Genomic DNA, 13,771 nt, shown 5'->3' with positions numbered 1-13,771 from the left:
TTTATCTGATTGAGTCTAAACTGTTTTCTGCCATTTCCAGTCATTGCCACTGGTGATCACACAGGCAAAGCTCCCCTTCCCCTCAGTTGCCAGCTTCCTGCTCTGGGGTGACACCACATGGTTGAGCTCTGCACGTCACCTACTGCTGGAAGACGGGGATGAGGGGAGTCCAATGCAAATGAAAAAGGAAAGAGAAATGAGATTATTTAAATTAAGTCTGTGTGTATGTGTGTATGTTTGTGTTTGTATGTGTGTGTGTGTGTGGTGACATCTGGACAGAAGTAACATGATACTGTCACCCTAATGGACACTAGTTTATTTACAATTTCCTGTAAGATCTTGCAATAAAGGCTATTTTTTAATACAGCTCACCATTCATGCCGGTTATTTCATATACTCAAGATCTTTTACTTTATCACATCTTATTGGATTGGTTGGGTTATGTCTAATGCCCCTGTGATTCAATTTCCTGTTCTGCCCCAATTCTATGCTGAAAACGAATTTTCTCCTGTGCTTTATCTGTTGCTGCTAGAATCTAGTTCCCCTATTAAGCTAAGTTAAACCATAGCCTGTTGGCTTGTAGCAGGGCTTTCTTCCACCACAGAGCTATAAAGTGGGAGCTGAGAGTGGAATGGGTAACACCACTGCAATAATCTGCCTCCTCTACCTCCAGGGAGCCGCAGTACTGACCACTGAGCTGGACTGGGTGAGGAGGTAACGCGCGCACACGGACGCCCAAAACACTGGTATAAGAAACACAATGGAGTCCGGAAAGGGGAAACTGGACATTTCGGTCCTATCATGTCAAATCGAGATCCGATTATACAGGGTAATAGATTTGATCAAGAGAAGGAGAGATGCTCACACGCAGCAGCGAAGGGCAAGTGAAAGACGTGGCATACCGATCGACCGACAACACGACTAGTGGGTCCCCTCCTTGGTTAAATCGTTATCACAGCCCCCCCCCCCCCCCCCAAAAAAGCTTTAGCTGACAGTAAAGCCTCTTCCCCACTGGACCATAAAAAATAAAAAATCCACTCTCAAGGTACCTTTGACCTGCCTGACAGCTGTCGCGCAGGCAGTCACTAAAAACACAGAATTAAACAAAAACCGGAACATCTAAAATACCCAACATTGCTACACAAATATAAACACATCTTTAGCAGAATAAAAAAATAAACTGTGATGAAATTATAACTCACAAAAAATACCATTACGTCTGGTATGCCGATGACGTGGTGGCGGCAGGACGGAAGGCTCTGGAAAGAACGGGAGAGGAGAATGGTACTGCACCCGCGGCGTAAGGTTGCCAGGATTTGACTTGCAGCCAGCTAAAATGTTCTCATAATACCTCACACGCCACCGCTGTGTTTACCCCTTACTGAAGTGATGCAACGTTAAATGCAGTTTAAACTTGAAGCAGTCTAGCACAAGCGGGCGCGTTCAGAGAAACGTATCTTCTTGCAAACAAAGTGAGCATTCGTTAGCGAACGCCATGCTACGTTAAAGACATATATTTGCTCATCTGAGATCATTATTAAAGCTCACAAGCTCATTTTCTTGCAAACTGAACATTGGTCAGTGAGTGGCCTGCAACATTAAAAATACATACTTTGAAATAAATATAAATATATATTTGCCCGTCTGAGATCATTATTAAAGCTCAAGATTTTCTTTGGACTAGCTATAAATAAAAATATATCCATTCAATCTTAATCGACCCTCCCCGCACACACAAACACGCACATTGACTTGTGTCCTTGCGTACTCGGTTTCATTGCCATATAAATAAACCAACCTGGCAACCCTTCTATCTCTTAAGCTCCGGTCATTCACGGAGAAAGATGGCGGATGAAGTGGAACCGGTGAGTCTGCCCGCGTACAACTTTGCTATAATTCTCTTAACATAGCACACGATGAATTTAAAGAAGAAAAAACAGTTGAATTAACTATTATTCTAGTCACTCTTGAGAGTAATACCATAGTTCCCTGGTGTGTGTCTCCCCTTAAAGCTTAGCTGGGCCTGCTAAACAAACGTAAGGTAAGCTAGTTTAGTTAGCCAGTTTAGTTAGCGTAACAACGTACTGCTAGTAAAACGTGGGCCTATCCTATGTTAATTTAGAGCTTTGTGGGTTTTTTTTAGCTAATTGCCAAGTCAATGCATACGCATTGTTGAGCAAAACTAAAACGCGTTCCTTAGCTTATTTATGTGTAACGTGGTTTAGTTGGTCGCTGTGGCGACTCCTAACGGGAGCAGCCGAAAGTAGTAGTAGTAGGTTTAGTACATGTTTTCAATATGTATAAAGTTAACCCAATGTCACCCAACGTAAATTACTGTTAAAATCTGCCATTGTATGAAACAAATAGCTCTCGTAGTTTTGACTCGACAGTCACACTTTGTTGCATGGTAATTAAGGGTCTGCAAAAACTTCTACCGAGTGACTGTTCTAGGCTCAACACGCGTGGGGGATAGAAGTACTTAGAGAATAGAGTACTTGGAGAAGTCAAAATGCAAGAACAGGATATGTATAGTAAACAAATATGTAAAATAAAAAACTGCAGCCTTAGGATGTGCAGAGGGCAGTGCGCTACAGTAGAGAATGCCTGTACAATAGTAAGGTGACATGTGCAATGGTATTTTAAACGGTTAACTTGTGCAAATGGCAGATTGTGCAGACAGTAACCATCATGAACAGGTATTGTAACATTAAAAATGAAAATAGAAGATGGCGCAGTCAATGACGGCAACAGTAATGAAAACAGTGAAACTTGTGCAAATAGCAATATGAGTTATCATTTTAATAGACTTGCGATAGAACACTCTAAACCCTTAGCTAGGATTGTCATTCCCATCCTCGTTGCTTCTGTAGTATGTTGCAGTGGCAGATTTGAATGAGTTGTGTTAAGTTTACAATCAAAATCTAATATTCTTGTCCTTACAAAAAAGTTTGCCATCAGCAAAAAATGCGACAAACATTTTGTCTGGGTCGGTGTTTCTCAACCTTATTTGGGTGAATGCCCCCCCCCCCCCACACACACACACATACACCTCGTGTCCATACGTGTGCAGTCCACCATGAGAAAACGGTTAAAAGTCTCCATGTTGGGTTGTTTCATTGTCAGTGTGTCATACTTGCTGACCTTGAGACCTCAGAAATTTGGAGATTTTTTTACCCAGAGATTAAGTAAGTAAGTAAAATTTCAGTGACAGTCACAAAGAGAGGGGCGTCTGGGGGACCTCCCTAGGAAAAATATTAGTTTCATAGACTTTGTTTCCTGCGTTCTGGTGGGTTTTTTAAGTATATGAAATAAGTCAGACCAGTGTAAGCATACACAAAGCAAGACCAGTGGAAGGTTGGGAGATGAGGCGCAGGCAACATAGCTGTCACTTTAATGCCGTAACTTAACCAATATCAGGACTGCATCACGGCTAATCTACGGAATTAATTTTGTCAATTTAAGTGAGAAAAAAAATCTCATGGCAAACAAATTCAAGACTTCATATCCCCAAATAATGAATCATAAAATTCGCTCTCATGCTAAAGCAAACGTGCATTTAGGAGGTCCGTATGTAGGGAGCGCTTGTTTTCTGTCTTAGGTGGTGCATTTTCAAAGTGTGCCTTGCATCTTTTCATTCACTCTGACACATACTCTTTATGGGAAAACGGCAGTGAAAAAATTAATTTCATTAGTTGGAATCATTAAAATGGCCCTATAATGGCCTGCCGGCCTGTCCATGGTGTCTCCCCACCTGCCGCCCAGTGACTGCTGGGATAGGCTCCAGCATCCCCGCAACCCTGAGAGTAAGATAAGCGGTTTGGATAATGGATGGATGGAATCGATAAATGTTGATATAAATCTGTGATAAAGACAATAAACAGAACATAAACAAAGTCAAAGAGCAGCAGCGCTGGGCCACAAAACGAGCACAGCGTAGGCTAGCCTATGTAAAGTACTCATGTTCATTTGGTTCAGCATGTGAGCGAACAAGCTTGGCTTTGGAGAGCGAATTAGCCCAAAGGTTCATCGAATATGATAGGAAACCAATTTCACTGCAAAACCTGTACAGCCCACTTCAAGCACTGTTGTCAGCTGAAATGAATGGCTGTTAACAAATGCCCTCTTTCTTCTGCCATGCTCCCAGTGCCCGCATCATTGGCGAATTGTCTGAACACCCACCGGGGGTGCCCCTGTTGAGAAACCCTACTCTAGGCCTTTGTCAGTTTCATATTATCCTATGAAAGTTCATTTTGGCGTTTATAAAACTGTAAGGTTATTTGCAGTTAAAGGGGAGCAACACAAATCACTCAAATGATTACAAACATCATTTGCTTTGAAAATGACAGGCTGTGCAAATATTTGCAAATTGTTTAGATTGTAATTCTTTCAATGTGGATTGTTTCCAAGAGGATGAAAAATCTCAATCTGAATTATTTTATGTGAAATGCAGCAACAGACCACCAACACAGTGGAGGAGCCCCTGGATCTGATCAGACTCAGTCTTGATGAAAGGATCTATGTGAAGATGAGAAATGACAGAGAGCTCCGTGGCAGGCTGCATGTAAGCTGGTTTGAATATGTACATCTATACCTGTATAAGCAGTACTCATTATAAATGACCACACTGAATATATTGACACACAGAGCCACATTTACGCAGTTTTTAATTTCATTAATTGGTTTTCCCCTCTGAATGGATGTTAATCAGTATAATTTGCTGGATTGTAGGATTGAAATGAGAACCTGCATACACATAATGCTTCTTGCCATCTGGTTGGTGACCTGCCTCAGAATTACCTGAATTTCTGCATTGAATCTTGACATGAAGCTTATTTGATGGACAACACACCGAGATCAGTGTACAAGTGGCTATAGGTTGAACTAGTAAACACCCCTCCAACCCCAACACATCTAGTTATGAAACACGCATATTAGTGTCTATATACATGCTCAATAATCTAGGTATGAAAAGCAAAGAAAGTTGAATCAGTTCATCTGGACACAGCATTTATTGACAGAAACATTTTCATCACTTGTCTTACAGCCTATTGTTTGTATGATTAACTCAGTGACTGATAACATCTCTAAGTTCCTGACATCTATTCTTAACCCATTGGTAGGCAGTAATGAACATCACATTCAGAACACTGGATTTTGTGGATAAGGTGATGGGCATCATTATGGAGGATGATGAAACAGTGATCTTGTATGATGTTAAGTCTCTTCATGTGCGTTCCTGTTGATGAAGCAGTGGAGTTAGTCTGTATGAAATTACAAAACGACCCCACCCGCAGCAATAGGATCACCCTTAATATTGACCAAGTGTGTCTGCTTCTGAAGGCATGTCTTCAGTCCACGTACTTCACATACAGGGGACAGTACTGTAGGCAAAGGCATGGGTGTACTATGGGTTCTCACCTATAGTGGTCAACTTGTATATGAAGAAAGTGGAAAAGAGGGCTCTGATGTTCTATCCAGGGACACCACCTAGCCATTGTTTCAGATTTGTGGACCACACCTGGGTTAAAATTAAATCTCAGGACATACCACATTTCACCGACCACATAAACTCTGTGGACAACCACATCAGGTTCACCAGGGAGGATGTGAAAATGACAGGTTAGCCTTCTTAGACTGTGAAATTGCAATTGGTGCTGGGGGACATTTGATTGTTGATGTTTACTGAAAACCAATGCATACTGATCAGTACTTAAGGTTTGACTCTCATCATCCATGGGAGCACAAACTAGGAGTCATCAGGGCGCTATACCACCAAGCTGACAACATCCCCACCAACACAGCGGCCAAGGAAGGGGAGAAATCCCACATTAAACAGGCCCTGGTTGAGTGTGGTTATCCTAACTGAGCGTTTGTCAAAGCCAGGAAGACGCCCAAGAAATGCACCAGCCGATCAGAGAGAAGGACCAGCTGCCTAAATGTAAACCAGTGGTGATTCCGTATGTGGCGGGAGTGTCGGAAAAGTTGACATGCGTTATTTTCCCAACACTGTGTCTCAGTTGCTTTCAAACCCCAAAACACACTGCGCCAGAAATTGATCCACCCCAATGATCGGGTCCCCTGGCACAAACGGAGCAATATAGTGTACGCTGTTAAGTGCCAGGAGGATTGCCATGACTTATACATTGGAGAAACTAAACAGACGCAGGCCAAGAAGATGGCAAAACACAAAAGAGTGAACACGTCAGGTCAAGACTCCTCAGTGTACACCCATCTACAGGCCAGTGGCCACTCTTTCAAGGATGAGGGGGTGCACATCCTTGATAGGGAGGAACACTGGTTTGAACGGGTAGTCAAGAGGCCATCTTTGTGAAGAGGAAACGATCATCCCTGGACCGAGGGGGGAGGCTAAGAGTACATCTGTCACCATCTTACAATGCTGGGATTGCAAACATTCCCAAATCCTCTGTGAATAGTACACATGGCCACACGTGATCACTAACTAAACTAGTTAATGATCACGCCTATTTGCATATGAAACTGATCGTTGGTTTCGGTTGTTATGTTATTGTATTGTTTATAAGGGTGGGGATACCTTCAGTCAGCTTAGACTGAAGAGGTCACTTAGATGAGTGATGAAACATTTCTGTCAGTAAACGTTGTGTCCAGATTAACTGATTCAACTTTCTTTGAAGCATATTAGTGGTTTCACCAGCTTTTTTCTTTTTACAAGCCCTGAAAAAATAAGTGGTTCCTTGCCAAAGTTGCTAGCAGACAATCTTGCTGGCCAAAGGCAGTAGGGTTGGGCCGATGTGAAACTGTTGGTATTAAGCCAAACACTGAATCGAACTGGTATACTGTATCCAAAGGAATTGAATCAAGTGCAACTGGACTTGGTATATATCCGTGAAGACGTTTCGCCTCTCATCCAAGAGGCTTCATTAGTTCGTGCCTTTCTGACTAAACCAAACTAGTCTTGACTAGCCAGACTAGCTTGGGATTCATTTCCTTTGGATAACCATGACCTGGATGAATGAGAACATTCACAGACAACTGGTATACCGCATTTTACCATTAAGTATCACACTTGACTCAGCAGCTGCTTCCAAGTGGAACATGGAGACTGAATGAGAGTGTTGCGGCTCCGGTTCAGTTGGTGGCGGTAATGCACCTCTAAGTTGGTTTGGCAACTGCCAATAAACACCAAATAAGAAGTGTACCATTTAAACATTGCTTCATCTATGTTTTTCAGCGCATTTCTTTTATCAGCTTCATATCCAAAATGTTGCCATATTGGGGCAGTTTTCGTTTTCTTTGACACCAAGTCTGCCGTGTCTCGTCTCCTTCATCACCCACAAACAAAGTAAACAAACGCACTGTGCGCATCTTTCCCCCACCCACCTCTAATGAAATTTGATTACCTTGTTGCTGGCCTCAGCTCTTCGCTAATGGTACTTTTCTACTGCGTGGTACCGGTTCAGCTCAACTCGACTTGAGAAATTGTGCATGCCCTGTCAGACAGTGGCTCCGTTAGTCCATTTATAAACAAACATGTGGCTCACATTGCCATTGCTTATTACTAATGCAATACAAGTTGGATTTAGCGCCGTGACGCCATTGATACAAGTTGCTGATGTAGGCTGCTTTTTAATTTGCCGGAACATCTCATAATAACGAATGCCAGTTAAGCCGGTTTGCATCAAATCAAACCGGTTTAAGCTCATACACCGGACAGGCAAACCAGAAACTAACCCAACTCAAAAAGGCAGACGTTTACTGGGGCTTGGTACTGGTGGTTGTGTATTATGAGTTGTTTTTTTTTTCAGGCCTACGACCAGCATCTGAACATGATCTTAGGGGACGTTGAGGAGACAGTAACTACAGTGGAGATTGACGAAGAGACATATGAAGAACTCTATAAGGTATAGTTCGCCGTTACTGTCCTTAACTCAGCTTATTCCACAATAACTTAGTTCATGGCCTGTTATGTTGCGGCTTTTTCAAAAAATGTGGTGTACTTTTGTTTTAACATAAACCAAAGTGTTATGTTTTTTTATATACAGTGGTGCTTGAAAGTTTGTGAACCCTTTAGAATTTTCTATATTTCTGCATAAATATGACCTAAAACATCATCAGATATTCACACAAGTCCTAAAAGTAGATAAAGAGAACCCAATTAAACAAATGAGAGAAAAATATTATACTTGGTCATTCATTTATTGAGGAAAATGATGCAATATTACATATCTGTGAGTGGCAAAAGTATGTGAACCACTAGGATTAGCAGTTAATTTGAAGGTGAAATGAGAGTCAGGTGTTTTCAATCAATGGGATGACAATCAGGTGTGAGTGGGCGCCCTGTTTTATTTAAAGAACAGGGATCTATCAAAGTCTGAGCTTCACAACACGTTTGTGGAAGTGTATCATGGCAAGAACAAAGGAGATTTCTGAGGACCTCAGAAAAAGCGTTGTTGATGCTCATCAGGCGGGAAAAGGTTACAAAACCATCTCTAAAGAGTTTGGATTCCACCAATCCACAGTCAGACAGATTGTGTACAAATGGAGGAAATTTAAGACCATTGTTACCCTCCCCGGGGGTGGCCGACCATCAAAGATCACTCCAAGAGCAAGGCGTGTAATAGTCAGCCAGGTCCCAAAGGAACCCAGGGTAACTTCTAAGCAACTAAAGGCCTCTCTCACATTGGTTAATGTTCATGAGTCCACCATCAGGATAACACTGAACAACAATGGTGTGCATGGCAGGATGCAAGGAGAAAGCCACTGCTCTCCCAAAAGAACATTGCTGCCTGTCTGTAGTTTGCCAAAGATCACATGGACAAGCCAGAAGGCTATTGGAAAAATGTTCTGTGGGCAGATGAGACCAAAATAGACCTTTTTGGTTTAAATTATGTGCACGGTTTCCGTTAGCCGGTAAATACTGGTTTTTGACCGGTAAAATTATGAAAAACCAGAAAAATAAAAACTTGCCGGTCAAAATGTACAGTAGGTGTGCACATAAAAAACATAGCCTAGATATAACGTTGGCTATCCTTCACCTTGACATTTCTGTTTTGACAGCAAAACAGCCCATTAACAGCCTGCAGTGCTCTTTTCCGCCATCGGGGTCCGCTCTTTAATTGTCGATACTACCACCTTATTCCTGGCCAAACAATGGGCGTCGCCGTGACGCCGCTGTCCAGTCCAAAGTGCTTACATGTGAGTTCAGCGAGCTATACCCCGACTGGGCTACACTGGCTAAAATTGCCTGTGTCTTGCCCGTGTCGAGTGTGCCAGCAGAGAGCCTCTCTCTGCAGAACATTAAGACAGCGCAACGAAATCAGCGGTTTATGATGCGGTTTATGTACATGGCAAGCTGCAAAGACACTCTCGACACCTTTGATTTTAAGTCGGCAGCAGAGAAGTTTGCTGCAATAAAAAAAAAAAAACGGAGAAAATAAAAATGTCTACTTGCCGTGTCATATACAGCCTGAGCTAAATGTTCTGAGTGTTCTATTGGTTACGAGTGTTTTGCTATTATAGCCAGGGCTAAATGTTACGAGTATTCTGTTGGTTATGAGTGTTTTGCTATTGTTTGTTTTGCACAATCGTTGCAGTTCGTTTTGTTTAATGTGTATTGTTCATTAAATGGATAAACTGATTTGAGCTTTCTGTCATTATTTCTTCAACCTAAGTGTAGGCTGCTATATTTGCATTTGTAACAAACTGTTTTTGAATATGTCCGGTAAGTTGCACATTTGTCCGGTAAAATAAATTCTTTCCGGACATTGGACCGGCAAGGAAAAATCCTAGCGGAAACCCTGATTATGTTATGTTTGGAGAAAGGAAAACGCTGCATTCCCGCATAAGGACCTTATCCCGTCTGTGAAACATGGTGGTGGTAGTATCATGGTTTGGGCCTGTTGATGGAACAATGCATTCTGAATTATGAATTATACAAGAGAATTCTTAAGGAAAATGTCAGGACATCTGTCTCTGAACTGAATCTCAAGAGAGTGTGGGTCATGCAGCAAGACAACGACCCTAAACGCACAAGTCGTTCTTCCGAAGAATGGTTAAAGAAGAATAAAGTTAATGATTTGGAATGGCCAAGTCAAAGTCCTGACCTTAATCCAATCGAAATGTTGTGGAAGAACCTGAAGCGAGCAGTTCATGTTAGGAAACCCACCAACATCCCAGAGTTGAAGCTGTTCTTTATGGAGGAATGGGCTAAAATTCCTCCAGGCCGATGTGCAGGACTGATCAACAGTTACTAGAAACGTTTAGTTGCAGTTATTGCTGCACAAGGGGGGGGAGTTCCATACCAGGTACTGAAAGCAAAAGTTCACATACTTTTGCCACTCGCATATATATAATATTGGATAATTTTCCTCAATAAATAATATAATATTTTTGTCTCATTTGTTTAACTGGGTTCTCTTTATCTACTTTTTGGACTTGTGTGAAAATCTGATGATGTTTTAGGTCATATTTATGCAGAAATATAGAAAATTCTAAAGGGTTCACAAACTTTCAAGCACCACTGTAGGTGGAATTGTTTTTAAGACCTCAGGTTCCATTTACTCATTCAGCACCCATGGCAAGCTTTGCATGTTCAGGATGATGTCTTTGATAATGTTTTTTTTTCTGGCACATGGTATAGGTGGTGACTGTGCGATAGACTGCGGTCGGTCCAATTTTAATACCACCATCTCAACACATTGTCTCCCTATGTTTGGAGCGTAACGTTTTGGTCTAAAAGGGGCCACTGCAGCGTATATAGATATAAATTGAAACAAAATTAAAAGACAGAACATATCAAATATTTATTGCAGGACTATATTGTAAACAACTGAAACAGCTTTAAAGTGCCAGCATTGCAGTAAAATATGGCATATATTCAGTATTCACTGAGCATATATTGTAAACAACAGAGAAAGCTTTAAAGTATCACTCAAATACAATAAAATGCTATTATTTAAAAAAAAAGCCTTGGTAGTTTTTAAAATGTTTGTGACAGCATTATCACAGAATATGCAGCTGCATTTATTAGATCAAATATAGAAATATGTAATGTACCCACAAACATAGGCTTGATATAATTTGGTTAGAATACACAAATATTGAGTGGAAAAATCTGTAGCTTATTATTTGGATTGTGTTCGCCTCATTATTAAAGCTTCTTCCTTGAATCAGGCTCGTTTGAAAAAGACATTTCATCTCTTTTGTGCGTGATCTGTCAATAGATAAAAACAATCACCTTTTTAAACAATCTTTTGGTTGCAAACTAATTCAGTAATTAACGTATTGTTGTCATGGTTAACGGCACACTTGGGGGATAGTTTGGTTTCCGGGGTTTTCACTGCACCTAATTACAGTCAGAGAAACTCAACCCTGTTCAGCTGGGGCCTGGTGGACTCACCTGCTTGCCAGCTCTGCCAGAAAAGGGGATCCTTGGAGCACATCCTGAGCTGCTGTCCAAAGGCCTCGGGAGAGGGGCAGTATCATTGGCACCATGACCAAGTTCTGTGGGCAGTAGCGGACACCATCTGCACTGGGATCAGCTGCAGCAACACCCATCAAAATGCATGATTGCCTTTGTTCGAACAGGGGAGAAGCCCCAGCCAAAGGCCCAGGGTGAGCTCCTCGCAACAACAAGGGACTGGCAGTTCCTGGTCAACCAGCTACCACACAGGCCAGACATGGTCCTGATGTCCGTGGCAACCAAGCAAGTGGTTTTGGTAGAGCTAACGGTCCCCTGGGAAGATCAGATGGAGGAGGTGCAAGAAAGGAAGAGATTCAGGTATGCGGAGCTGGTAGCTGGGTGTCGGAGGAATGGGTGGAAGGCCCTCTGTGAGCCACTTGAAGTGGGCTGCAGGGGCTTTGCAGGCTCGTTTCTACACCAGGTCCTGGGACTCCTGGGGATTTGTGGGCTGCAAAGAAGAGCCATTAGGAACATCTTGGAAGCCGCCGAAACGGCTTCCCGTTGGCTCTGGGTGAAGGGAGGTAACACATGGTGTAATGCGCTACTTGGACACAAGTCGCGGCTTGATCACCCCTGGCCGGGTTGTTCGGGTGAGGGTGTCTGATGTTAAGACCCGAAACACCTGATGACCTCAGGTTATTACTGACGATGTGTCCAGGTTGCACCACATGATGGATCAAAGAACATGGATACTTTTTTTATGTCTGTGTGTGCAGTTTGAGGGTACGTTGAACAGTATGGTTAACCTTGAGAGGAGCTTCTAATGATCCAGGTAGACAGCCAGGAATTGAGCTGAGCTAGGCTAAGTGCACCATTAAACATATATTCAAATTGCATGCAAAGACACAAGAAGGGTATCCATGAGTATGTCTGGCTCTGTAAGTAGGACATATCATGAAAAACCCGGAAACTGAGTCATCCCTTAAAATTCATTTTGTTATTGGTTTGATGAGCGCCATCTTATGTGTCTTGTAGGCCAAGTAGAGTATTGTTTGTGCTGATGGTGTTGATTAGAGTATATTGCATTTACTGGTAAATCAATTGAGAGTAGCCTGCAAACAAACTAGGCAAAGGTGAAAACATTTAATTCTTGTTTTCAGTATGCAGAGTCCTGAAGCTCAACTGTCACTTTTGTATGCTCAGATCAGTCAGAATACTTTGCTCAGGCTCCGTTGCCTGTTTGCTACCGTCTTCATTGTCCACAAAATTGGTGTTAGTGGTAATGATCGTCTACGTACGTGTGCGACAATTGAGATGACAAAATTGCACTAATGTACAGTGATTGTGTTTTTCTTTGTACACAATTCCTCCTATTCCACTTAGATGGGTTGCAAAAACAAGTAGGCAGCCTGAGTAAGACTTTTCAATGCAGAAAAAAAAACCTAAATGTTGCCGCTGAACTCTACCATTTTATTGTTTAATTTTCAAAATATGTCTTTATCAAATGGCAGTGATCTTCCGTGACTGAAAATTAAGTCAAAATGTATATTTGGGTATTTTCCACAGTCAACCAAGAGGAACATCCCCATGCTGTTTGTCAGGGGAGATGGAGTGGTCCTTGTGGCCCCTCCCCTCAGGGTGGGCTAACTCCAACCACTTCCTGGAATTAAGAGACCTAACAACTGACCTTTTAGGGAGGTTGATGATATTTGGACATGCTGAACCCAGATAGGTATTCTCCATACCCCAGGTCAGGCTGGTCCCAAATATTTCCCCTCATCATTTATGTTTTCAGCTTGGAGGTCAGAAATTACACTGTTGTTCAACTGTTTGGATATGTATTTAATTTGATTTTTTTTAGGAAGATCTGAGTTTGGGAAAGATTGAATCAAAAACTATGATGTCCAATTGCAATGTCGTTTGTTTAATAAGCAAAGAAGACCAATGTTTTGTAACTTTTGTAGCCTGGATGACTTGTGTTTGTGCATTTTTTTCATTTTTTGTATAATTTAGTCCTGAGTTGTCTCAACTGACTATATTTTCCCCACAGCTTCAGAGTTGAGCAAGAACAGTTCATCCGTTTTCATTTCTTTACTGCTTACTTAACAATATAAATAAAAAATAAATCTTTGCAATATCTCTATAATATTATGTCTGTGTCAATTTTTGTTTGATTTGTTTTTGTTTTGTTTTTTCTAATTGCATTTTTATTTTTTTACATCTCAATGTGCTCCTTGTTGTCTTGGTTGACTTTTTTTTTGTTCTGGATTTGGTAGACTTGGCTGGAGTTTTGAATTATTTGGCAAGGTAACTCAGGTGTGTGGCGGCAGTGGCTTGGGTTATTTATCTTTATATTTTTGATTTCATATTCATACTTGAATCCTATGCCTT

General features: G+C 41.7%; 1 protein-coding gene across 1 annotated transcript; it reads left to right on the top strand.

Annotated features, from left to right (window-relative positions):
• The first annotated feature begins 1,816 nt into the window (after nt 1-1,816).
• Nucleotides 1,817-13,526, top strand: lsm3 (LSM3 homolog, U6 small nuclear RNA and mRNA degradation associated). Its single transcript, XM_056274573.1, has 4 exons — nt 1,817-1,865; nt 4,451-4,561; nt 7,785-7,880; nt 12,947-13,526. Exons 1-4 carry the CDS (start codon nt 1,845-1,847, stop codon nt 13,025-13,027), a joined length of 309 nt encoding a protein of 102 aa, XP_056130548.1. The 5' UTR covers nt 1,817-1,844; the 3' UTR covers nt 13,028-13,526.
• The last annotated feature ends 245 nt before the right edge of the window (nt 13,527-13,771 follow it).

Source organism: Lampris incognitus, chromosome 2, assembly GCF_029633865.1.
Source record: "Lampris incognitus isolate fLamInc1 chromosome 2, fLamInc1.hap2, whole genome shotgun sequence".
NCBI classification, from domain to species: domain Eukaryota; kingdom Metazoa; phylum Chordata; class Actinopteri; order Lampriformes; family Lampridae; genus Lampris; species Lampris incognitus.
Note: the sequence above shows the minus strand (reverse complement) of the source record. Positions and strands in the feature narration are given on the sequence as shown.

Coding starts and splice junctions, on each gene's coding strand:
- lsm3 (XM_056274573.1), top strand. CDS start 1,845: ATGGCGGATGAAGTGGAACCG. Junction 1,866..4,450: donor TGGCGGATGAAGTGGAACCG/GTGAGTCTGCCC, acceptor TGTGAAATGCAG/CAACAGACCACCAACACAGT. Junction 4,562..7,784: donor AGCTCCGTGGCAGGCTGCAT/GTAAGCTGGTTT, acceptor TTTTTTTTTCAG/GCCTACGACCAGCATCTGAA.